Below are 26,694 nucleotides of genomic sequence, written 5' to 3'. Positions count from 1 at the left end.
GAGTTAAACTGGACTGAGTTTTTTTTCTTGTTTTTTTTTTAAAAAATCTTAGGACTTATCCCCAAGAGAAAAAAATTCCTGCAGTTAATATATTTACTTATGTTCACAGACCAAGAATCTGCTATCTGTTATGGATGTTTGCCCTGGGGTTACTTATAGGCTTATTTGTAATATTCCCACCACATGTATCTGGGGCAAGGCAGGTTAGCATGAACATCTGTTAACCATGTTCAGTGCTTGTTACTGCTGTAACCCACCTCTGTGCTGCAGGTGATGTGTGTTTTTATTTCTTACCCTATGCAATATGGCTATTAATTGGCGGAAAACATTTGCTCAGTACTATTTTAATATTCTGAATTTCAATCTAATCTAAAAGCCACTGTTTTCTCCCTTTCCTTTGCCTTTGTGTTTTTCTCTATCCATACAAAGTGCATTTTCTTCTCTCTTGAGGAGTGTTTGTCAATGAGAATATAATGGAAATAAAGAACCAATTCTGACTCTCAGTTCTGCTTGTGGGTGACACAGATGGATTCTATTGGACTTTCAGGCAGAGCACTTCTAAGAGCATGTTCCAGGAGGGCATGTGCAAACCCAAGCAATCTTATCTTCTGATACAGCTGCTTGACTCCTCTTCTCAGGAATGTACATTCTGAAAGATAGGCCATTACTCTCATATATTTCAGGTGAACTTTGAGCTGCTTCATCAATGTTGGAAGGGAATTCAAAGAACCTATAGTCAAGTCCACGTTGGAGGGATTATTATATGTAATGTTTATACAACACAGATAATACACTATAATTAAAATCAGCTGTAGATCATAAATCAACTATAGACAATAAACTATCAACTTGTTTTTAGTACCAGTGCTTAATAGTCCCCTGTGATGGCAGCTGACATAGCAACACTTGGCTTTTTTAGAAAAAGTTAAGCCTGAAGAAATCCACTTGCTTCCAGTTCACAAGGGGACAAGCACTAAGACAGACCAGAGTCTGTAAATACCATAAGACTGGTGGCGTATAGACAGAGGCATTCTGTTCCATGGAGGATTTCAAGACTGTGAAATATGGCTTATTTTTCAGTCAGAATTGAAATCCCAAACTTAGAAATTCCCTCTGAAGAGAAATCAGGAAAAACTGGTTTGGGGTTGATCAAAAGGCTTTGTCTGAATAAGATTAAGTTTTGATTCTGACTTTTAAAATGTATTATATTATGTTAAAAATCAAAAGTTGTTTCAAAACAAAAAAATCAAAATGTTTTATGTGAAATTGTCAAAATGGGGCATTCTGGAACTCTTTTCCTCAGTTTTCTTCCACAAATAAATGCTGGAGAAGCTGGGTAAATTATACAAAATATTTACATTTCAAGGAAATACATACTCTGACAAAATATGATGCCATAGACATTTTTCCAACCAGCTCTACATCAGAACTTAGCCAAGGCAGGAGGGCAGGAGCTTCACTCCAAAACCCTGCATGTACTGGTATTGAATAGGATAAAGCTTCTTGCTAATAATTTGTTGCATACTGTCTTCAGGATTAGAAGAGCTGCTAGTCCATGGATACATCTACACTAAGAAATTAGGCTGAATTTGTTAAGATTGATTTTTCTAGCATATGATTTTGTAAAGTCGAGGGTACATGTCCACAGTGGCACATGAAGTTGATGTGGAGGGCTGGCAGCTTTGATTTTGCCAGCAATGTACTATGGGTACTTATGCTGCAGTTCCTGCTGCTCCCTGGCATTGTGGGTTAAGCTCCAAGTGTCTGACAGGACAAAAAAAGTGCCACGAGGTAATTCTGGGTTCATTTAACTGTGCCCTGTCCATGCTGGCAGCTTGTATGTGCTGTAGGAACACATGTTCATTTTTTCTTTCAGATCTGTATCAGTCTAACAGCTGGTGAGGAAAGGTAGTCAAAGATCCTGTTGTTGAGCACACTGCAACAAAACATAAGTGAAGGCCAGACATTAGAGAGATACATTTACTGTACATAAGTTTTACAACACGCAAAGTAATTTCATGAAAGAGCCTCTGTGGCAAACAATAGGGATGTGTCACGTACAAGGACAAATTTTGGCTTTTAAGTGTCATCTGTATAGCAGGTACTACACAGAGATCTTAAGGGACTTGCTTTACTTGGTTCACTTCCAGTCATGGTAAGGCACAGACTGGGGCATGCTTTTAAGCTTGTGATTCCAAAAGCAGTTTCTGCAGCTGAGCACACTGCAAGTGGGAAAGGGGTGCATAGTGTCAGTGCAGCTTGCACTATTGGCACTGTCAAAACAAAAAGCGGTCAATTAGCACTTTAAAGACTAGCAAAATAGTTTATTAGGTGAGCTTTCATGGTACAGACCCACTTCTTCAGACAATAGGCAGACCAGAACAGACTTCATATTTAAGGCACATAAGGCACTTATTCATATTGGCACTGTGTGGCTCTCATGGTTGCCAGGTGCTTCCCACCACCCTCCTGGCTGGAGCAGTGAAATTTTCCCTTCCCTCAGAAGCCCAGGTAAGAGAAGGGTAGAATATGATCCAGGCATGGTGGAGCAGCATGTGCTATCGTAGCTAAATGCTCCTTCCCAGTCTTCTTCTAGGTTGCAATACCAGAGAATACACTGTTTAGAATAACACACGTTGAAAAGGAATGGATGTTGAATGAATGCGGACAGAAGGCTGGTTGGTATGCTGCACTGCTCTGTGGTACAATGATACTTACTGTTGACTTGGCATGGAAAAGTGTCCTATTGTGGACATCAGAATAAGGTAGGCCTCTGCAGAAACGTGTCATCCTCGGCAGACTCCAGAAGCTCGCTGAGAGGGTGTATCCTGAATCCCAGTGAGGATTCTGCACCAAAATCTACTATTGACGTAATCTTCTCCCTGAGGCAGCTGCAGGAGAAATGCAGAGAGCAGAGGAAGCCGCTGAGACTGTGCATTAAAAGGGAGAAGGAACAAGTCCCTCCATAAGGTCGGTATGCGAGACAGACCAGACCCTCTTCACTGTTTCCACTGCGAGCTGACACATGTGCCCAGGGGATGGCACCGCTGTAATGCACAACAGCTGCTAAGAGCCAACATCAGAGGGGTAGCCATGTTAGTCTGGATCTGTAGCAGCAACGAAGGGTCCTGTGGCACCTTACAGACTAACAGAAAAGTTTAGAGCATGAGCTTTCGTGAGTTAACTCACTTCTTGCCAACAGTGAGAGTTGAGTGGTGGGTGAGGACTAGTGCTTCCCTCCGCCTGTCAAGGCACAGCTGCCGGAGAGCCAAAGGTACTACCTCTATCCCAGACACCCCATATCCCCCTAGGGTCTTTCAGAGGGTCTTTTAAAATCACGTGTGGCTGCACCCGCGCGTGTGCAGTGGGAGGGTTATGCTGCCCGCAGCTCTGCCCCTAGTTCTAGTGGTGGGCGGCCTGCGGATCCCCCGCGGGGTCTTTCCAGGGCTCCTCAGCCCGTGACCTCCCCGGGAGATGTCCCTGGCGCCTGCGCAGTTTCCCCCACGTCTGCTGGACCTTCGATTTTCGCGGGAGTAGCCGGCGGCCCGGCGGGGGAGCGAGGACCCCTCCGGCGCCCGGTACCGCAGGGGTCACAGGGCAGCTCACTGGAAGACCGGGGGGGGGGGGGTTGCCATGGTAACGAATGGGCGGAGTGCAGATGGACTCAGTAGCCAGTCAGCGTGGAGGGGGAGGGGCCGGTGGGCCGGTAGCCAATCGCAGCACGGGTGAGCAAAGTGACGTCACCTGGGGGCGGAGTCTCTTGTCCTCGCGGTCCAGCTGTCGCTGACAGTTTCGGAGGAGTGAGGGAAAGGGCGCGGGCTGAACTGGGCGCGACGCGAGGCACCGCGCCAGCGTGGCGGGGGGAGGGCTCGGAACAGAGCCCAGCGACCCCTTAAGCTCCGGGGTGAAGGCAGAACACACGATGCGGGACAGCGGAGCCCCGGCGATGGGGAGCCCAAGTTTCCCGGCGTTTCCCCGGGAGGCTGTGGTGGGTGGGGGGCTGGAGCCCGGCGAAAAGGGGCTGGTGTTCCAGGAGACGCCTAAGCTCCTGCAGGCGGTGCAGCCAGTGCTGGGGGAAGAGGAAGCCGAGATCCCCAATGGGTCCGCCCCTGGGGCGCCCCCCGAGGTGCGCCTGTCCTTGCGCCGCTGGGCTGTGGTGCTGCTGTTCAGCTGCTACTCGCTCTGCAATGCCTTCCAGTGGATCCAGTACGGCAGCATCAACAACATCTTCCTGTACTTCTATGGCGTGAGCACCTTCGCCATCGACTGGCTCTCCATGTGCTACATGCTCACCTACATCCCCTTGCTCTTCCCTGTGGCTTGGCTGCTGGACAAGAAGGGCCTGCGCCTCATCGCCCTTGCTGGCTCAGCTCTCAACTGCCTAGGTGCCTGGGTGAAGCTGGGCAGCTTGAAGCCGCATCTCTTCCCTGTCACGGTCCTGGGACAGGTCATCTGCTCAGTGGCCCAGGTCTTCATTCTGGGCATGCCCTCACGCATTGCCTCTGTCTGGTTCGGGTCCCAGGAGGTCTCCACTGCCTGCTCCATTGCTGTCTTTGGGAACCAGGTAATGGACCCCATTAGAGTTGGGAATTGGAGGAGTAATGAAAATCACATGTGATTCTAAATTTGGAGGAGTTGCAAACTCCACTGAGGACAGAGAAGTACAGAGAAATCTGGCTGCATTAGAAGTAACCAGCAGAGATTCATCTGGGGAAAAAGGTGGTCTGTATATTTATTTGGTAGGAAATATACTTAGCTTGGTTATGACACTACTTAGGGAAGAACATATGCCAACAAACCCTAAGAAGGGAGCGGGGTTGTTTAGTGTGGTACAAGGGGGTATATATAAGAGGAACAGGATACACTATCTGCAACCCCAGGACCAGGAGGTGGATGGATATTCAAATATCCTGGATAACAGAGAGGTATACCTAGCAATACAAAACACTAAAGAACAACATTAGATATTAAGAAGCAAAAGTGTTTGCAGAGTATGTTATTTACCAACCACAGTAGTACTGTACATGATGAACTTATACAGTATTTGCTCTATTTATTTGTATTTACTTTCACTATATTGTACTTATGGAAAACATAACTAAAACTTACTTATGGATAAAATGCCAGTTATTTGAGAATTCCAGGTGATAGAATGTCAGATATGAGTTTACTGTACTGAGATGTACCAGTAGAGAGAATCAAATTCTCCTCTCTTAGTCACATTCACACAGTCTTACCTGACTTTTCACTTCAAATGCCATGAGCTGATCACAGTTAAATCAAATACTGTCCATAGGCTCAGGGGAGTTTCTAGAAACAAAGTTCAACCACTTCTATCAAAGGTCCATGAGATTTGTTTGCCCAGTGCTGCTTTTCCCCATTTTATTTTTCAAAAAGTGTTTTTGTCCAAATGGGCAATAGAATGAGGAAATCTATTCTCCTGCAACTACATGCAGTTCTGGGACATAACAGAGGGGACATTTCAGAAGGACCTTTATGGAAGCCCCTTATTAAAATATTGGTGGTATATCACTGGGCATAAGCCCAGAAGATCAGCATGTAATGACTTTTCTTGAGGCTTGAAGATAGGGACAATAGAGTCTATGGAGGGCTTCTTAATAACCTTGTATTGAATTCTCCAAACAGTGCAAATATAACAACAAATTGCCATGATCTGGGGAAAGATCTCTGTGAGATCCTGATAGTGTCACCTGTGATCTGCAGCTCACTCCATACCTGGAGTTCTGCAGTGTCCCTTGCTCAGTTGAGGAGTGTGTGTGGGAGGAGAGGCACCTAGCCAAGATTTGTCATTTCGCCAGCAGTACATTAGTTTATCAGCTGGTCAGAGATTGGGTTGCTTGTTCTGACCCAGCATGTGCGTCAGGTCAACCAGCAGCAAAATCTCAGTCTTATTTCTACTGTTAACACATGGCATAGCAAAAAAGGAGAGGAGTGGGTGTGTTCTAAGAGCATGGAGACCACAGGAATATGGGGCTTCTAAAATAGAAACTGGTGCCTTTTATATTTGAAAAATCTGTCATTCGCTCTTTCAAGGCTGAACAAATTTACTTATTGAGACCCAGGGATGGAGCTTTTGGACTGAATCTTTCTCTAAATACTTTTTGCACCCAGATTCTACAGTAATGAGCACAGGAACAAAATATTACTACCTGTTGAGAGACTGTTTCTGTGTAGGCTCTGAAAGTCTCCCAGAGTTACACTGATCATCAGTAAGGAACCATAGAAAGAAATCTGGTAACCAGCTATTCTTCCTGACAATCTAGGCTGTTCATTTTCACCTTTGCTTAAGCCACTGAACTATGAATAGATTTTTTTGCTCCTGTTGGACTTGTCATTGTGGCTCCAAATTTTGTATCTGCTTGTCTCCCAAGGTCTTACCCTCCTGGGAGCAGGAGTTGAGATTATCTCTGCCCCTCTCTCCAATGTCTCCCTCCTCCCCAAGGGCACTACCCCACACCCTCAACCATTCATCTTGGTGTCTCCTACCTCCCCCAGGGCAGTCACCAATAACCTCTGTCCCTTTTCATTGGTCTCCCACCCCTCCAAGGGCTAGACTCAACACCCGCTCCTTGGACCTCCCATCCCCTGGCGAGGTGGGAGACCAAGGAAGAGAGACAGAAGTTATAGTGGCTCGGGTAGATATGATGGAATAACATGGAATTTTTGAAAGTAAAACAAGTGCAGAAAATCAAAAGCATTTAGGGGTTTCAATGTATAATCCTCTCTTGTTCTGTTAGCCAAAGGTAAGCACATCTGTGTTTCTATAATCCCCCTTTGCTGCCATCTTTGAAATCTGCTGCTGTATCAGATGGGAGTTGGACCATATTTCTGGTTCTTGCCCTGCCACTCAGGTCATTCATGTTCTGACACAAGGGAAACACACAGCTGATGGGCTTGGAGTAAGGACACTGCAGGAGAAGAGTGTGTGTCTATCTGTGGGGAGAATTTCCTCTGCTCTTATTCTCTTATGAGTAGTTGAAGACATATATGTGGATGGGTGGGAAGGATGGTTTTTGGTTCATGTTGACTTGGCTTTGGAGAGAAAGAGGCTATTTGTGTTTTTAGGTGGAATCACTGGGCTCTGAGAAGTAAGCTGCCTGGGAAAAGAGCAGTTTTTTGTATATTTTTAATATGCACAGCCCCGTTCTGATTAGCTGGTTTGTAATATTCTGGTCAAGGATCAGTTGCTTCTGAGCAGGGTGACTTCACAGCACTGCTTGTGTCATGCCCGGAGCTCTGCTTAACATCCCACTTCATAGGTGCACCTTGCCTGAAGAATTTGCAAGTGCAGAACAGTGCTTTCAACCAAAAGCCTGTTTACTAGTCTGGATCCTATGCTGTGGGGTTCTGCTCCTTCAAGCAACATACTAGCCATTATTATTTTTCTCTATCAGTGTAGCAGAACCCCCACCCCTTTTTAAAAGAGTCTGACTTGATGTGAGCAGAACAGGGGGAGGATTAATTGGAGAACTGAGGCAGACTTCCCTTGCTTGAAGACCACAGGCACTAACTTTTATTATTCCCTGTGGGTGCTCTCCCCTTGCTCCCCTCCAAGGGTCTACGCCTACAATGTCCCTTCCCCTGAGGAACCACTCTTATGCCACCTATTCCTGCCCCACCCCACTGCAACCTCTGGAACCTTTCTGCCCTCTCCCATGAGTGCTTTGTGCCCCCTACCCCTGAACAGTTGTGAGCACTTGAGTCCCTGCACACCCTTGGAGTCAGCAACATCCAGTGCATTTTTTTTGTGCCAGTATTTGCTGGTACTGCGTACTGGCACCTCAGCAGCCCCTGCCATGGGATTGTCTGTGGGGAAGTGAGCAGGGAGCTGGCTGAGTACCTGCACTTTTTTTTTTTTAACAGAAAAGGCACTGGCAACACCTATGTTCCTGAGTCTGTGCCAAACTTCATCATGAATTGCACATATTAGAGTAGGAATAGCTTTAAGGATAGAGCCCCGCATGGGTACAAAATTTGTATTTACATCTGCATTAATATCCACAAAAATGAGCTGTGGATATCTGCACGGACATACCCCTGGATATCCACAACTTTGCAGAGTTCTAGGTACAATATTTGTATTCACATCTGGATCTGCAAAAATGAGCTGTGGATATCTGCATTTACATCTGCGGGTGTGGATACACATGGATATAAAGCTGATATCTGCAATGGATTGTGGATATCTATTAATGGATCATGAGGGGCAGGAAGTGGCTATAGTGACATACCCAGCCTCCTTTGGCAGTCATACTTCCTCGTCCTGCAGGAGGATGTTCATATGTGTCTGGGTGGGCGGGGTCAGAGCACTCTGATTAGAGAACTCTCTGATGAACACTGGACATTCTGGTCTCTAATTTGCAGGGAGTCTCTGGTTCCATGATGGAGGGTGTGTCAGGACATGGCAGAGATGTGGCTTCTTCAGGAATGCTTCAATTTCTATAAACAGACATTGGAGCCTGAAATGAACCTTCCTTTGTGTTTCATCTGATGTCCTAGTCTCGGACAGAACCACAGCTTAGGCTCAGAACAGCCGACTTCCTGGTCTGCTGAGAAGCTCTCTGAATATCTGCAGTGTTTTTTTTTGTTTGGCAGTGGAGGGGTTGCCCAAGCCTCCAGTCACTAGTACTGTTTGCTCTGGGTGTAGTTGTAGTGAGCCCTTGAGAGCAATGCATTCCTCACCCTTTCCCAAATACAGGGCATCTCTCAGCATCCGGTGCCTAGCCAAAAAGTACTCTCAGATCTAGAACATCCCTCCCCCATAGCCCGTTGCTGGCTCTGCCCTTATGGTGGGATATTACTGAATCATGTTGCTGCCATTATAAACTGGGAGAAGATACATCCCTCTTGTCAGCTGGGTCAAAGGCAAATACAGTGGGAGCAGAAGTGGAGGGCCCAGAGTGATTGCAACAGTGTAAGGGGCTTTTTTCTATGACATCAACAAGATCACAAGAAGCAGGAGTGTGATGGAACAGGAGCCAGGGAGTTTGTTCTGTTCCTAGGACAACTCTGACTATTGAGATTTGAGGCTTGATGTTTTTTTCCTGTGATGGTGGATACCTCAGAGCCCTAAATCTTAGCTTTTCACCTCACGAGCCTGGATCTCAGTTTGCATTTGTGAAGAAGCTCTTGTGTGTTGTGCTTGAGCTGGGGATCCTGAGTGCTGAGGATAGGTGTGATTTGCACAGAGTATAGTCCTAGCCTGTTGAACCATCTGTGGTTTGGCAGCATTTTTCAATGCCTTTGGCACCCTGTTGTGGAAGACTGTCAGCTCCTCCCTCTTTTGTCACAATTGCAGTTAAATGGCTCTCTTTCTTCTCTGTGGTGGTTGCTCAAATACATTCTATTTTTTCCCTTCCACTAGGCTGTATATTAGCTTAAGAAAAGGCTGCATAGTACACTTCGCAGGCAAACCAAGCACAGTCTCTCTACATAGCCAGAGCAATACAGCTTATGGGTGGTGTAATGCACATGTAGCTGAACAGGTCACACTCAGGCCAAGAAACTCTGTTTTACTGTTCATCTCTACCAGGGTTAAAACCACATCTTAGCAAGGCCCTGGGCTGTACTGAGTTACAGTTTGGTTGGCTTCCCACAGACTTGAGCAACAACTGCAACTGTCTGTTATTTCTGTAGTGCAGACTTTGTGGAGTTTGGGAGGCTGCTGGGTCATTGTGCGTGTGATTGTGTTTCTTCTAACCATGAAGTTCCTCTGATGAATTTGCATTATATTCAGCAGCTTTGCATAGCCCTACCTTCACATTGTTCCCCCTCCCTTTTCCATCTTTGACTTTAAGGAACTACAGAACTGGGTTTGTAAAAGTCTGACTTGTGTTGACTTCAGCTAGTGGAGTCTCAAATCAATGAAATGAAGACATTTTTCCTGTTGTAAAAGGTAATTGGTAATGTTGAAACAAAGTATTTTGCAATGGTTTAGATGAGCTGATAGGGAGCTACATTTCATTCTGGTGGCTGAAGGGTTGTACCCACAGCCCCTAACCCAACAGACAAGATGTCTTTAGATGAAGTACTCCTTTGGAGGGTGAGATCTTTGGAGCAGCACTCCGTTAGTTAGCCAGCTTGTGCTCCACTGGGCTGCAAGATTATCCGTTTACTTACGGTTACTTTATTCAGACTTGAAACTCAGGGAGAATTGGCAAGACATTAAAGAATCTACCATTTTATTGAGAATCTTATGCCACTTTTTTTTTATTTACTCTCTAGCCTCAAAGTTAAGGAAGTATCTGAGTATCTCACTTTCTCCCTGCCCTCCCCCGGTGAAACTAAGTTTCTGAACTGTTTGGTTTTGGAGAAAAACTTGAAAATGTAACCACTTAAAAGCTGGTAATCCAAAAGGCAAATAGAAGCCCAAAATACGTTCATTTTAAAAATATTTTAAGCTTATGTCATTTTTATGGGACCTGATTGGTGATTTTTTAATGTTTGAACTTTTCCCCACTCTTGCTCCAAATACCAAGATCCTTTTAAGAAGCAGTTGCTACCCTTATCTCTAAGTTTCTTGGGGAAAATGTTGGCATTCTGGGTTAAATGTGAAGCTTTCAAAGACTTATTGTTGAATAAATGGCTCAGATCTGGTGGTGTCTGCAGCCAGTTCCTAGCAGTTGCGTTGTACGCTCCCTCTTTGCTGCTCTGCCTCTCCCAGTGCAGAGGATCTGTCCAAAATTTCATGGCATTTGCTGAAAGTTAACAGTCTGCCTGTGGAATAGTGATATAGGCTGAACATCTAAAAACTGATTCTCTGGTCTGGCATCATCCGTGATCAGGTAGGACGATGGATATTCCTGGGCCTGAGAGCCCTGATGGCCAGGAATTGCAGGGCAGCAGGGTTGGCTGGCAAGGAGTACAGGAGGCAGTGGCCCAATGGCAGTGGGCCGACAGCCCTAGCAGGGCTGGCAACTGGGATCCCAGCTGGAGTGTGTGGCCAGTATTCTGGCTGGGGAGCACAGCCTAAGTGAGGCTGGTGGGAGCAGGGCTGGAAGCCCTGGCCAGGGTTTCAAGCAGCATGGTGGGCAGCCAAGCCACTGCTGGCACCCCAGCCTGGGCAGGTGGTGGATCTGGTCGGGGTGGGGGGCAACAGCTGGAGCTGAGAGCCTTGGGGGGGTGGGGGTAGCTATGTCCAGGAGTGGGTATGGGAGTCTAGCGCAGCAGTGGGGCTGGAGTTGACTTTCCTTGGTCCATCAAATGCCCTCATTCAGGACCAGTGAGGTCCCAAGGATGCTGGACCAGGGAGGTGCAACCTGTAGGTACCTCTCCCCAGAGAGTGGTCAAAATACAGATTTTTTTTTTTTTTTTTTTTTTTTTTTCAATTCTTGAACGCCTCTAGTTTGGGGCACTGCTGTGGTCTACTGGTTGAAATGTTGGGCCAGCATACCATGTCCTCTTACTATAAGGAACTGGCTCTAGCTAACTCAACAGTTTAAAAATGAATGGAGGTTAATGTTTCCCTAAGAGATGTCTGCTGGTGCCCCTTGTAAATGGAAGGCAATAGGCAGCTTTTCTGCCTGTAAGTGGGATGGGAAAAATGGGAGAATCTAATCAGTCTTTTTTGCTGTGTCTACACTGGCAAGTTTTTTCAAACTCCGGGGCTCTTTCAAAAGATCCTGTGGAGGGTTTACACACAGCACATTTTCAAAAGTTATTCAAAAGAAGGTGGTGCTTCTTTTGGAGCCGCTTTTCCGGTCATGGATCAGGAAGAGCACCTTCTTTTGAAAAGCTATTTCGAAAGAAAATGTGTGCAGATGATCCGTGGGCCCTTCTGTTGAAAGAGGAGTACTCCATGGTGCCGGCCAGCTGGTGCATGGAGACACTCTGGCCAGCACTAGCAGAGCTCTGTGCTCCCTGAGTCTGGCCACCTTTAGAGGCCTAGGTCCCAGAAACCGCATGGCAGGAAGCTGAGAGTGTGGCTGGAGCAGGAACATGAGCTGCCCAGCGACATGCCCTCAGAGCCATCCCTGGAGCTGAAGTTTCAGTTGGAACCCCACAATAGCCAGCAGCCCTGTGACATTCAGGGCCCCCCCAGGAGCTGGCAGAGGGGTCTCAGGAGCCTTCCCAGGCCACCAAAACAAGGGCCCCCCTCCTGGACTGAGCCGGAGTTCCAGGACCTCCTTGGACTGTGGCAGGATGAGGAAGTCTTCCGGAAGACCACGAGCAAGAAGTGGAATGCCTCTGCCTTTGCCCAGCTAGCTGCCAGCTTGGCTGCCTGGGCACATCCTGCCTGCAGCCATGATCAGGTACGCTCAAATGTAAAGGAACTGAGGCAGGGGCCACGAATGCTGCTGGGTGTTCAGGGGCAGGACCTTCCACCTGCCCTGAATATCGGGAGCTCCACAGCCTCCTTGGGGGCAAAGACACTTCCCCCACCATCACAGTGCTGGACGCTGCCCTGGATAAGCTGGAGAGTGAGGCAGAGGCAGAGGAGCTGGCAGAACCCTCCACCCGGACCACTCTCCTGGAGCTGAAGCTGTCTGCGGATGAGGAGGGATCCAGCAATGGAGTACTGGTTATCACCATCCCCTTGGATCCATCCAGCTGGGGCCCTTGACCAGGGTCTCCCTGGACCTTTCCAAGACACCCTCCAGTAAGTACCTAGTGCATTGCACACCCTGGGGTGTGGGGAGGTGGTGCTTGTCTCTGCTACAGCTTGAAGTGGGCCAGCCACATGGCTGCCGGCCCCAGTCCAGATACACCCCGGATGGCCAGGCCTCCCAGCCTGTGGAAATGGCTGCTGGCGAGACTCAGCACCTGTTCCGATGGACAGCACTGTGAGCTGCATGTGTGGGCAGGGTGTGAGCGGTCTGGACCGTTGCTGGTGTGTGCCCCACCCATGCGGGGACCCCTCAGTGCCCAGGGTCCCCCAGGGCTGCTGGGCCATCACATGGGGGGCTGGGAGGGCTGCTGTCCATGGGAGTGGGAGGCACAGCCCTTGGGACTGGGCTGTGGGACTGACATGTCTCTCTCTCCTGTTCGAAGGCTGGGTGTGTCATGTCCAGGTCCAGGAGGTGGGGAGTCCACCAATGGCTGCGAAGAGGGCTGGGGCACCCCAACCACTGATGTCGGGATGGATCCGCACCCCAAGGGCACATTGCTGCAGGTGGGATGATGAGGACACCACCTCCACCAGCAAAATGCAATCCTTGAGGAGTGGCTGGCACTGGTGCAAGCTGACAGCTTCGTGGTGGGAGGCCTGGGCCAGCGTGTGGGTGGCACTGCACACCCTCACCCAGGTCATTGCCAAATGGCTAGCCCAGCCTCCTGCCATCCCCCACCCCCGCTGTCGCTTCTGCTGCCCCCTTGGCTGCCCCTCCCACCCCCACTGTCCTGCTCCTGCTCGACCTCCCCTGGCCCCCTTATGGGAACTTGGCAACTGGTTCATGGCTACAGCAGGCCCTGCCGAGCCATCCCTCCATGTTCCCTAATGCCAAGCCCAAGCCCCCTGCCAAGCCCAACCCTGCTGCACCCCTCCTATACCCCTATCTCCCTGTGGTCTCAGCCCCATCTGATCCCCAACAACGACTCCAGACCCAGGGTGGTAGGGGCTCCCACAGCTGCCGCAGCTTGCAGCCCCCCAACAGCCTCAGAGGATTCAGTCCCCCCATCCTAAGTCCCTCTCCAGATTAAGATGCCCCCACCTGCTGTCCCAAGTCCCCCCACTGTATATAGTTACCCCCTTTCCACACTACATAGTATATTTGCAAAGTTTTCATTTACCACACACTTTCTCAGTTGAAATAAACTGTTGAGTTCATCAGCACCCCTATGTCCCTTGTTACTGGGATGGACGAGGTGAGGGGTAGATGGGCGGGAGGGGTCATGCAGGGAGAACAGTGGTGGTGGATGGGCAGGAGTGGCATGGGGGGGTGCCTGGGGAAGATTTACTTGGGCCCATGGAGGACCTCCCTGAGTCTCACCCTGTCCTGGTGGGCCAGGTGGCTCAGGGCAGGGGCTGGCTGTTCGTAGCTGGGGCCAGCCTCGGCTGCTCACCCTGTAGGAAGGCCTTGCCCTTTTTCTCTACCACGTTGTGGAGGGCACACCACACCCCCACCACCTAGGGGACATTGTGAAGCCCAACCTCCAGGTGCATGAGGAGGTACCAGAAATGTCCTTTCAGGTGCCTGAATGCACACTCCTCCACATTGCAGGCTTGGTTGAGCCGGCTGTTAAACAGCTCCTGGGTGGGGGTTCAGGTGGCTGGAATAAGGCCACATGAGCCACAGCTGCAGAGGGTAGGGTGTGTCTGCCACCATGCACAAGGGCATGATGATGTCCCCCACCAGAGCACCAGTGGGCGGGGTGTAAGTCCCCTCCTTCATCCTCTGGCATTGGTTGGGTTCTGGGACACCCATGCATCGTGGGTTTGGCCCAGCTAGCCCACACAGATGTCCATAATACGCCCCTAATGCTCTACCAGGGCCTGCAACACCACTGAGTGGTAGCCCTGGTGATTGACATAATGGTCTGCACTGTGGTCCAGGACGCACATCACCATATGGGTTTCATCCAGGGTGCTGAAGCAGTTGGGGAATCCGACAGTGGCAACATCTACTTCCAGGTTCCCGATGCTTACGACCCTCTGGAACAGCATTGTGTTGGTGCCCTTGACAACCTGCATGGGATGGAGAGTGCACACACGTGAGTGCCTGATGGTGTGTGCCCAGCCCCCTCCTCCTTTTTCCCCCTCCTCCCCTGCCCTGAGTCCTCCAGCCCCCACCACCCCACAAAGCCTGTGTGTGTGTGTAAGCGGGGGGCAGCATGGTCCCTCGGGGATGGGCCTCCCAGCCCCCTTGAACCTCTGCCCCCAGTTGCTGAGGGTCTCCCTTGCCTGGGAGCTCCCTCCCTGCTCCCCGTGGTGGGTGTGTGACCTGAGCATGCCTTACCTCTATGAAGACGGGCTTGATGGTCACCTTGCCCACCCTGAACTGGTGTCTCTCAGACTGGTAGCTGTCCAAGGTGGTCAGCTTTCACACGGCAATGACAACCTGCTTCTCCATGGGGACAGTGGGCCGCATGCGGGTGTCAGATGGAGGAGGCGAGCCAAGTGCAGAGCTCCAGGAAGGTCTTGGTCATTCGGAAGTTCTGGAGCCAGTGATCATCATCCCACTCACCCATCATGAGTCAGTCCCACTACTCGGAGCTGCTGGGATGGCTCCAGAAGTGCTGGAATACCTGGCAGGGGGAGTGCAGCTGAAGCCTCATGGAGAGGGACTATATAACCCTGGCAGGGGGCTCATGTGCCAGAGGAGGTGGAGAGTGGCCACAACCACTGTGGCCAGCAGGCTGACCACGGCATTGACGACGTCCAGGTCTGGGAGCTTCTGGGGATCCGTGCTCTTCTAGAATGGGCGTCTGGTGTGTGCACCAGGTCTGCTCTGCTGTCTGCAGCAAGGGAGGTCTCAGTAGCCTGTGCAGGGAGGGGGTGTTTAGGAGGGGCCCTTTAAGGGCGCAGCTGGCCAACACTCCCAGAAGGGCTTGCCGGCCATGGCATTTCCTGCTCCATTCTTTTGAGAGAGCAGCTGGGTCTGTGTGGTCACTTTTTTTCGAACGAATGAATGGGTCTTTCGATCTGCTTTTTGTGTGTGGATGCAGTCTTTTGAAGACAGTGCCTTCCACAGGATCTTTTAGAAGAGTGCTGTAGTGTAGATGTAGCTTTGAATGGTCTACTCAAAGATGGGAGATGAAGGCAGAGCACCAGAACAGTCTTTATAGGAGGGTGCTGGGAGCCATTGAAGAGAACTGTAAACCTGGCATCTGAGGGGAGCTGTGCATTTGTCTGCCATTACTCCTTCAAGCTGGGGGTGGGATGCTCTACTTCCATCAGCCATAATTCCAGCCCTCTGAAAGAGAATGTTAGTGACTGATGTATCCCAGCCCATAGGGGAAGCTGGATGAGAGTCAGATAATTTCTTTGACCACTCACCTGGGAGCAGAGAGATAGGAGGATTGCAGTCTGGCTGGTGTTATGGAGCCTAGAGACTATATCTATAGCTGGGTCCGAAATTCTCATTCAGAGCAATGGACAGTCTTATTTTTAGCTCCAGCTCCAAACACTTGTTCTAAAACAATAAAACAACAGAGCCATGTTTGCTGCATGGTAGAAACAGTGGTGTAAGGAGGGGCTTAGGGGAAGACACTGATGGAGTGGCAATTCTTAGCTTTCTTTGTGAGGGAAAGAGCTGGAAGAAATAACTCATGTTTGACATCTGTGTAATCAGGGCTCTGGTACCTGCTTGAAGGCTGAAGAAACTGGGGCGTGATGCTGGAGCTTCTGATGCAGGAAGTAATCTGGGGGAAACCTGCCTTAATGGTGGAGTTGGAATTTTACACTCCTTTTTTGGCAGAGGCTGGAGCATAAATTGTGGTCTGGGGTATCATTCTCCTGACATCAGACACGGGTTTTTCAGGCCAGAAGCTAGTTGCCATTGTGTAGGACATATTTGGCTTTGAGCTCTCACTGCCTATGTAAAATTCAAATTATTCATATGAATTTTGTGCTGGTGAAAGGGGCAGCACTATGAACCCTATGCTTTGAAGCTCTCTGTCACAATAATGGGAACAGCACTTGTTGCCATGCTAGCTTTCCCTTGCTCTGCCTTGCCATTGTGCCTTTCAACCATGATGATGAGGAGGGATGGGATGGAGTGAGGAGGAGAGGGACATTCAGTCCTTGGTCTTTCTAATGAGACTGGCCATTGGCGTCCCCTGGGCTGGTAATTCTATGATATGGATGCCTGTCCTTTGGGAACCAAACTGAAAAACCCATTAATTCACTGTATGCTAGGCTTGAGAGAAGGCTGAACACACAGCATAACTCTCTTCTTGCCATATCATCTCACTATTTGAGGGGTTTTATTTTCCCTTCCCACCTAGCTCTGTTGCCAGGTTTATGGTGCCCTTAAGTGAGCATGTATGAGTATCTGTGGCACTGAGGGAAACATTTATGTTTGGGAAGAACTGAATGGTGTTCTGAGACGACACAAGTGGGAAGGATAAATTCTTGGCCAGTGGCTAAGATCAGGGGAGTTTGGTCAGACATTGTGAGGGTTAAAAATTTGTACATGAGATATAGTTCTGGCTCCAGCACTGAGACGAGATGTCTGAAGGACAAAGCATTCTTCCTTGACCCAGGACTTTTCACTGTTGCATGGAGGAGGGAGCGTGCAGATAAATAGTTGCTGTATAAAGAGCATGGATCTTTCCTTTCCCAACTACAACTGTTGGCGGATCAGACTTATTTATCTGGAGACCTTGATGCTGGTCACATATTGTTTAAAGGAAATATATCCCAAAACACTGATAAACATTAAAGGGGTTTTAACCTTGATGGTCATGATGAACCTTCAAAGCCTGATTTGCATGAGTTACTGGGAAGTTCTGTTTGTTGGAAGACAGGGTGACTAGTTGTGTGATCTTTCCCTTCCCTCTCTATGCTTCTCTTATTATCTGTAAAATGGGCATAGTGATACTAGCTGATGCTCTCAGTGGAGGATTGTGCATACACTGTGGTCTATAGAAATGCTCACAGTTGTTACACTGGAAACTAAAACTTTACAGCAAACCTAAGAGGTTTCTTGCCCTGATATTTCCTTGGTCAGGGCATGGTGGGATAAGGGACTGATAGTGATGATAAATGCATCTCTCTATAACAATGTAATGGCCCTAGCTTGCATGCTTCCTTGTTTCCATATTTTTCATAGTTCTTGCCTCCCCTCCCACTGTCAGGATGCGTTAGTCATACTGAAGCATGAGTACCTGGGTTTGGATGGGAAGAGGTAGGCACATTTTGCATTTCTTTCACTATTCTGATTCATTTGCTGCTGCTGTCACATGCAGCTGCTTCAGGCTGAAGTGTGTCAGGCAGGCATGAGAATTGCTTCAGGTGCTGCTCTGCAGCTCTCTTTCTGCAGCTTCTGGAAATCCTTGTGTGTGCTTTGTGGAGCTGGTCGCTGCCTGGAAAAAAATTAATTTGCAAATGAGGTAATGGAGAAATTTAGTGCAATACTGAAGTGACTAACCACTTCTTCATCATACCAGAGCGTGTGGGTAAATAACCTTTCTCTGGGAGCTGGCACTCCTTTTTTGAGGTTGTCGGGGAGATGAAGTGGTAAAGAGCACTGGCTGGAGGAGTGGGTAAATACTGAGGCTGAACCTTAGTTGCAACATAGCTGCATACGATGAAATACGGACAAAGAGCAGCTTTCATAGGTGGCCTCCTGTCTTCAGAATGCCCACAAACACACTTACTAGAAAAGGGCTCATGCATTTGGATTAAAACAACTGATTTCTCTGCTCCTTGAGGAGAGCATTTTAGGCTGATGTCACTATTTGTCCCAGATACTCACAAGGACTTAATCTACTGTTTGTAAGCCTACTCTGCTATAAGATAAGAGCATCTTGGCCTTTTCTAAAAGGAGTCACAATAGGGTGTGTCACAACCCTAGCCAAGCTCCCCTTTCCGTGACCTACCAGTACTTGACTTCTATTTTATTTTGATTGTTGGCTCAATAAGTAGGAAAACAACTGGGCTCGTCCTGGCCGTCTTCTCATTAAGCAGGGGCAGGCTGCATGTTGGGGCTGAGCCTTTGATGGTGGTCCCAGGCCAGGGGTTGGCAACCAAAATGGCAAGAAGAGACTTAATTCAAGAGCCACAATGCATTTGAATATGAGATGGTCCTTAATTAAAAAAAAGTCAAACCATAATTTTTGTAACCCCTGTTTTATGAACCGTGTGCACACAATGATTTGTAATGTTACACATGTTTACTTCAGGACTTTCACAAACTTTTTATGTATTTTATTTCCTCACACTTTGTGTGTGTTTGTAACACTGTCTTCCTGACTTTCATTCCCAAACCTTCTCTCTCTCTGGAGGACTCTAGCGGGAGTTATCCAACATTTTGAGATCACATACTGTTTACCATTTAGATATGAGTTCATTTTTGGGCTTTTGGATGTTAACTGTTTATCAAAAATAATCAGAGGTTGTGTGTTTTTTTGTTTTGTTTACTTTGCATTTATAGCATCAGGAGCCACAAAGAAATCCTTGAAGAGCTGCCTGGGGCTCCAGAGCCACAGATTGCAGCCCTCTGTCCTAGCCTGAGGACTGTGGAGGAGGTTCTCCTCACCCTCCATCTAATTCTGCCTTTCTCCTGATCTCTCTGCTCAGCTTGGAATTGCAGTGGGCTTTGTTCTCCCACCCATTCTGGTTCCCAACTTGGAGGATCAGGAACAGCTGGCTTACCACATCAGCATCATGTTCTTCATCACCGCGGCTGTGGCAACGGTGCTCTTCATCCTTGTTGTTATTGGTAAGGAGGGGGCAAATAAATGTGTGGGAGGGATGGTACCCAGAGGATCCGATTGTGTGTATGTATCAGTCTCTGTATCAGGGAGGGCATACGGCAGCCCGTTAGGGGCAATTTAAGGCAGTGCCCCAGCAAGGAAACTGCTTTTCAAATATAGGGTTACTTCTTCTGTCAATGGTATAGCTTGAAGTTTGCCATCCTCTGAAAGGGAGTGAGCCTGAAGTACATTCAAGAAAGCTTCTTAAATAGCATAGGTCCATTCTTTTTCTACTCATCAATCAACATCCCATCTCCATTCCTAACATTCAGTACATTCGTACATCAAGACAAATTCGGAATACCCTAAAGAAATCTTAACCCAAGACTTTGGACTATTACCTATCCTAGTTTTGTAAAGAGTCACGACCAGCAGATAGCATCTTTTACCAAAATATCCAAAGCATCTTTTGGAGATGGAATCTTCCCTTCCTCTTTCAAATGTGCAATAGTTCATTGCAACATTGCAGAATTGCAGCCTGGATATAGTGGTTCTAGCCAACAGACCTTCAGTTCCTGAATTCAGTCATAGAGAAACTAGCCCCAGACCAACTACAAGCTCATCTAATTGAAACTAACATTGTAGACCTAGCAAAACTTCAGTTCAGACCAGGACATGAAACTGAAGGCCCTTTAGTTACGATGGATAATCTGGTGTCAGTAGATAGAGGGCAGAACTCTGTCCTCATCCTCTTGAACCTCTCTGTAACAGTGAACTCAGTCGGCCATGCGATATTGCTGTATCATCTGAGATAGGAGACAGGTGTCCAAGTAATGTGTTAAAATGGTTTGAGTCCTTTCTAAAAGGATGTGTCCAACAAGCAAGTATGGGAATCTGTACCTCCATCACTAGACCCCCTCACAACTGGAGTCCAAGAAGAATAAATTCCTTCTCTGGTCCTTTTTAACATATACATACTTGGAGAAATAGCCAGATGACATGAACCCAAGTGCCAGCTGTATGCAGAAGCACTTCAGTTTTACCTGTTCTTCAATACTTGTGATGACACTACTACTGCCAAAATGTCCCAATGTTTGGACAAGACCAGCCCGTGGATGGAGTAGAGCTGATTAATATTGAATCTGAGAAGGGTAGAGGTGATGCCAGTGGATAGAGCAAAACACTTTGAAGAGTCTGAATCCATGGTGGAGTCTTTTTTGATTTAAGACACACACCCTCAATTGGTCTGTTTATTCAAGAGTTTAGGAATATGCTTAGATTCTATACTGAGACATTAAGTTCTCATTAATATTTTGTAATCTCTCTGCTGGCTAGATAGATGATGACCTGGCCTCAATAATTCATACCACCACTTCTCAGGTAGAGCATAACAGTGCAAGATAGCTCTGAATGAAGCCTTCGGCACCTAGGAAACTCTAACTAATACAGAACTCTCCAGCATGTCTCCTCAGCCGTGCAAGCCAACATAAGAAAACTCTTCCGTATAATCACATGGAATTTCAAATTCAAGATCTTGGTCCTTATCTTGGAAGCATTGCATGGCCTGGGTCTAGAATATCTAAAAGATCACGCAAAGTTCTAAGATGAAGACCTTGGTTGACAGCTCTGTTCCTTTGCTGCAATGTAACTCTTTTCAATAGGGGTCTATTCATTTGGGCAGGAGACAGAGCTGTATAATGAGCTGGTCTGAGGCTGTGGAATGAACTTCCCCAAGAAATAAATGCCATAGAATCCTAGAAATGTAGGGCTAGAAGGAACCTTGACATGGCATTTCATCCATCCTGCCATGTAGAGGCAGGACTAAGTGTTTGTCTACCCTGTTCTTAACAACCTCCAGTCAGGAGGGTTCCACAACCTCCCTTAGAAGCCTGTTCCAGAACTTAATTACCCGTATAGCTGGAAAGTTCCCCCCCGCCCCAATATCTAACCTAAATCCACCTTGGCTGCAATTTGCTTGTTGTCTTGCTGTCCTCAGTGGTTAAGGAAGAACTGATCACCCTCATCTTCAGAACAGCCCTTAACATATTTGAAGATGGCTAGCAGTCCACCAAACCATCACAAATCTCCCTGTCTTCCACTCTAAGTACAAGGCATACGTCTTTGACTACCCTTTGCTAATAAGTACAAGGCAACATGTATATTTTATAAAACACAAAATAAGCCCTAACAAAACACTCCATTGCACTGGCTTTTTCTCCAGGGGAGAGCATAAGAGAAGAAACAACATGAGACATATGTGCTACTGAACGGTGCTCAGGAGATTAAACACAGTGTAAAAATCTATAAGGAATCAACAAGAAGTCCTGTGGCACCTTGCAGAGTAACAGATACTTTGGAGCATGAGCTTTTGTGGGCAGAGACCTGCTTCGTCAGATATAAGTCTACGAAAGGTTATGCTCCAAAATATCTATTAGTCTATAAGGTGCCAGAGGACTTCTTGTTGTTTTTGCAGATACAGACTAACATGACTATGCCCCCGCCTTCCAATATATGGAATCAAGTTATCCTCCTGCATCCTTTCTGTCTTTCTTAAGTCCCTGGAATAAGCTGGGCCTGTTAGAGCCAATCTAGAAATTGCACCAGAAGGCAGCATATAGGGACAGGGTGGTGTGATCAGTTCCTGGAGATCCCCTGGGCTTCTCCCTTCTCAGAGGAGAACAGGGGACCAAGTCATGGTGCAGGGACAGCCTGTGCACAGGTGGGAAGGGCGAAGCCAGTGACAATGGGAGGGTGTAGGGATTAAGGGCATAGAGTACTGTAATGAAGCCTGGCAAACTATTAGATTAGAGTTGAGAGGCTCCTCCTCAACTGCAAGGCCAACCGGGGGAGTGAATGGAAGACAGGTCTGTAGCAAGTCAAAGAAGAGCACTAAAATGAGACATGTTGAGTTCTGTTTTATTGTCACCCCTCAACCCATTTGTCTTTCATCCACCTGTTGTGTCTTGTCTGACATGCAGACTATGAACTCTCCTGAGCAGGGACTGTTGTTTTTGTTTCATGTCTATGCAGTGCCTAGCAGAGTGGGACCCTGTTCCTTGGCTGGGGCTCCTAAGTGCTCCCCTAATATAATCACCTCTAAGGAGGTTGGCCATATGAGCCTGGGACCTGGAATGAAAAAAAGATCTCTGACCTAGCAGAGCACTATTTGCTAAGGCGCCAAGCCTGGCCAGAGCCTGGGGCCTGGAATGGGACCCAGAACAGCATAGTTCCCACATTGGGGCATGGGGCTAGCCATCTTTTTCACTTCCAGCATCCCTCTCTGTCACGCCCAACTGCATATTTTGAAGTTAGCAGCTTACCAGCCTGTGTAGACAGGTACGTTAATAGGCCTGCTAGCCCTCTGTGGCTGGGCCAACTGCTGAGCACTGACCATCTATAAAATGTCAGCTGACAGACAATGAACTTTCCCAGCTGCTTCCTCTGGGAGGCAGGCTGGTGGTGCTGGAATTTCCTTTTTCTTACAAACACTCCTTCCTTTTGTGTAGTTAAGGAAGCTCACAGGGGAAGGTTAGTGCTACAGGCAGGAGATAGTGTTTATCAACTTTGATTTTCTTGTCTCACCTCACAACATCCCCATCTCCCTCAGCCCAGGTACCCTGAGGCCCTGTGATTGACAGGTCCATTCTGTTTGTTTTCAGTGTTCCGGGAGAAGCCTCCCTTTCCCCCAAGCCGGGCCCAAGCCTTGATATGGTCAAAGCCGCCTGAAGAATATTCCTATGTGCAGTCCATCCTCAGGCTGCTCCACAATACCAATTTCGTCTTGTTGATAGTCGCTTACGGTAAGATCCTGTTGCAGTTCTGCAAAGTAACTGGTTAAGGAGCGGATCTTCCTGCTACTGGGTGTGCCTACCTAGATGAGTCCTCTCTAGGCAGTGATGACCAGTATTTGGCCTGGGCTGCCGGCAGGAGACAGACCCTCCCTGTTCACAGTCCCTCCTGCGGTCAAATCTGGGAGGAAATCATTTGCAGGAATAACCTGTTCAGTTATTATACGGGCAAAGAGCTGCTAAACTTCCACAGCCAGTGGAAAGGGTGTGGCCTCCATAGAACCAGCAGCTGTGGGGAGGCCTGGAATGGATACGAATGTAGCCTGTGGTCTCAACGAAAGCCTCACCCACAAGAAGCCCGAGTGAGGGAGTCTGTGAAGGTCCACTCTGCTTGTATTTGTCCTGCTGTGTTAGCTGCTCACTTTTCTTTTGCAGCACCATGGGAAATGGGCTACTTGATTTGTTTGCATGGTGTGGTGGGAGAGTAAAATGCTCGTTCTGCTTTTCACATTGTAATCTGATGAATCACAGCTCCTCTAAGAAGAGCAGGATATGGCAATTCCTCTAGTAAGAAGAGAAGGAGCCTATAAAAATAAGGAGTCTACAAAAATAAAAAACTTTATAATAAGGGGAATGTCAGCTATCTCTATGCTGACTGGGTACATGTCACCTCAGGACAGGGTGCAAAGATGAAGTTTCTTGACATCTTAAATGGAGCAGCTGGTTCTGGAACCTACTAAAGAAGAGGCAATTCTTGATTTAGTCCAAAGAGGAGTGCAGGATCTGGTCCAAGAGGTGCATATAGCTGGGTTGCTTGGAAATAGTGACCATAATATAATATATAATGAAATTTAACATTCTGCAGCAGGAAACACACCACAACAGCCCAGCACCATGGCATTTAAATTCAGAAAGGGGAAATACACAAAAATGAAGAGCTTAGTTAAAAGGTACAGTGCTAAAAGTAAAATCCCTGCAACCTTCATGGAAACTTTTGAGAGACACCATAATAGAGGCTTAGCTTAAATGTATACACCAAGTTAAAAAACATAGAGCATCAAAAAAGTGCCACCGTGGCTTAACAACCAAGTCAAATAATCAATGAGAGAGAAAAAGTGTTGTTCAAAACTGGCAGTTAAATCCTACTGAGGAAAAGAGAAAAGTGCATAAATTCTGGCTATTGATGTATTAAAATTATACTTAGGAAAGCCAGAAAGGAATTTAAAGAACAGCTAAACAAAAACTGAAAAACTAATAGTCATGTGGAGAAGGCGCATCCTGTGTATATAATGTACTTAGATTTCCAGAAAGCCTTTGATGATATCCCTCACCAAAGGCTCTTCAGCAAAGTTGTTATGGGGTAAGAGAGAGGAAACAAAGGGTAGGAATAAACTTAGTTCTCAGAATGGAAAGAGGTAACTAATGATGTCCCCTAGGAGTCCATAGTGGGACCAATCATATTCAATGTATTTGTAAATGAGCTGGAGAAAGGGGTAAACAGATGACAAATTTGTAGCCGATGTAAAACTGCTCAGGATAGTTAAGTCCTAAGCAGACTGTGAGGAGCTTTAAAGGGATCTCACAAAACTAAGTGACTGGGCAGCAAAATGGCAGATGAATTTTCATATTGATAAATGCAAGGTAATGCTTATTGGAAAACATAACCCAAACATGTATGTATGTATACAATGATGGGGACTAAATTAGCTGCTACCACTTGAGAGAGGCCTTGGAGTCAGTGTGGATAGCTCCTTGAAAACATGTGAAGCAGCAGTCAAAAATGCAAACACAATGTTAGGAATCATTCAGAAAAAAGAAAGAGAATAAGGCAGAGAATATCTTATTGCTTCTGTATAAATCCATGGTATGCCCTCATCTTGAATCCAGCATGCAGATGTGGTCACCTCACCTCAGAAAGATATCTTGGCATTGGAAAAAGTTCAAGAAAGGGCACAGAAAGGGTACAGAACAGTTGCCATGTGAGGAAAGATTATTACTAAGGCTGGGACTCTTCAGCTTGAAAAAGAGAGGACTAAGGGAAGATATAAAAGAAGTCTATAAATCATTATCAGCGTGGAAAAAGTGAATAAAGAACTTATCTATCCCTTTGCATAACACAAGAGCTAGGGGACACCAAAGGATCTCCAGCCCCTCACAAGTTGTTCTGCCAACACAAATGGCTAATGGAACATCTGAGTGATTAACAAAGGTTGTAAGATGTTTACTTTGGCTCTGCAAAAGGCCTATTAAGCCATTTAGTCCTTTCTCCTGGGTGAGTGCAGCAGAGCTTTCTAGGAGTAACCCTCAGATCTCCCAGGTTACTCCTGCCACCCCAGTATCTTCCCCAAGTCTCTCAGTCCTGACCCAAGCCTTCTCTTCCCCTGGATTTTACCATAATTTTCACACCAAAGAGCTGGAGACAGTCCCAGGATTCTTCTGTGTCTGATGCCCTCTGAGAAAATCAAATGCAGATGCCGGCTGAAAGTCTGTCCTTGATGTGCCCATCAAACTGGGTGGGTGTAAACGTATGAGGAAGGGGAAGGGATTAGTTACTAATTGGAGTGACCCGGTGCTGGTAAGGATAAGGGCCTCTCAGTGTGAAGAGTTTCTTTAGAATCTGATCTTGCTGGGATAATTCTTCCATTCAGAGTCATTGGGGGACTTAAAAAGACTGTTGAGTGACTTTTGATACTTCAGCTTCTCTTCCTTCTGGCTTGTGTGTGTTTGCCTTTTTTCCTCTGCTCACTTGGGTCTGCACCATACCCTTGACTTTCAGTTCCCTAACAAAGATAAAGTGATTGAAACCAATTTTCCCTTTAATTTTTTTCCATCCGTTTGTGGAATAGATTTTATGTGCACCATGGCGCATGCAGATATACAACACCAATAGAAACATACACTGCTAACTGCGGGTGCTTTGCTAATCAGCTGGCTGGCATGTGAATTTCTTGTGGGTGGGTGCCCAAGTGTTTATCTTACAGGGAACACTGACTGAGAATCAGAGGACCCTCAATCAGTGCAGTGCTTTGTGTGTGTCTGAAGGTTTGTCTACACTTAGGCTACATCTACACTAGCCCCAAACTTCGAAATGGCCACGCAAATGGCCATTTCGAAGTTTACTAATGAAGCACTGAAATGCATATTCAGTGCTTCATTAGCATGCGGGCGGCCGCGGCACTTCGAAATTGACACGGCTCGCCGCCGCGCCGCTCGTCCCGACGGGGCTCCTTTTCGAAAGGACCCCGCCAACTTCGAAGTCCCGTTATTCTCATGAGCTGATGGGGATAAGGGGACTTCGAAGTAGGCGGGGTCCTTTCGAAAAGGAGCCCCGTCGGGACGAGCGGCGCGGCGGCGAGCCGTGTCAATTTCGAAGTGCCGCGGCCGCCCGCATGCTAATGAAGCACTGAATATGCATTTCAGTGCTTCATTAGTAAACTTCGAAATGGCCATTTGCGTGGCCATTTCGAAGTTTGGGGCTAGTGTAGACACGGTCTTACAGTGCTGGAGCCGTGTATACAGGCCTGCTGATGAGGGTGTTACCTTATTTTCACTGGAGATTACCCCAGGTTTACACTGATATGCATTTTAT

The 26,694-nt window shown here is 47.4% G+C and overlaps 1 protein-coding gene and 1 long non-coding RNA gene across 5 annotated transcripts in view; one reads left to right on the top strand and one right to left on the bottom strand.

Moving 5' to 3' along the window:
* Positions 1-867: 867 nt before the first annotated feature.
* LOC142015325 (uncharacterized) lies at positions 868-3,541 on the bottom strand. The gene is made up of 3 exons (XR_012646126.1): positions 3,517-3,541; positions 2,719-2,891; positions 868-1,936 (listed from the first exon to the last, which is right to left on the bottom strand). It is a non-coding gene; the product is annotated as an uncharacterized LOC142015325 (long non-coding RNA).
* Positions 3,542-3,810: 269 nt separating this feature from the next.
* FLVCR2 (FLVCR choline and putative heme transporter 2) overlaps positions 3,811-26,694 on the top strand; it is a 54,014-nt gene continuing 31,130 nt past the window's right edge. For all 4 annotated transcript variants that reach the window (XR_012645920.1, XM_074996752.1, XM_074996750.1 and 1 more), the window contains exons 1-3: positions 3,811-4,564; positions 19,202-19,343; positions 22,977-23,117. Coding sequence is in view for 3 of the 4 variants with exons in the window: in XM_074996752.1 (XP_074852853.1) it covers positions 3,923-4,564; positions 19,202-19,343; positions 22,977-23,117 (925 nt within the window). In the remaining variant the exon portion in view is untranslated. The remainder of the gene's footprint in view (positions 4,565-19,201; positions 19,344-22,976; positions 23,118-26,694) is intronic.

The sequence above is a fragment of the Carettochelys insculpta genome, chromosome 6 (genome assembly GCF_033958435.1).
Source record: "Carettochelys insculpta isolate YL-2023 chromosome 6, ASM3395843v1, whole genome shotgun sequence".
Classification (NCBI taxonomy): Eukaryota; Metazoa; Chordata; order Testudines; family Carettochelyidae; genus Carettochelys; species Carettochelys insculpta.
Note: the sequence above shows the minus strand (reverse complement) of the source record. Positions and strands in the feature narration are given on the sequence as shown.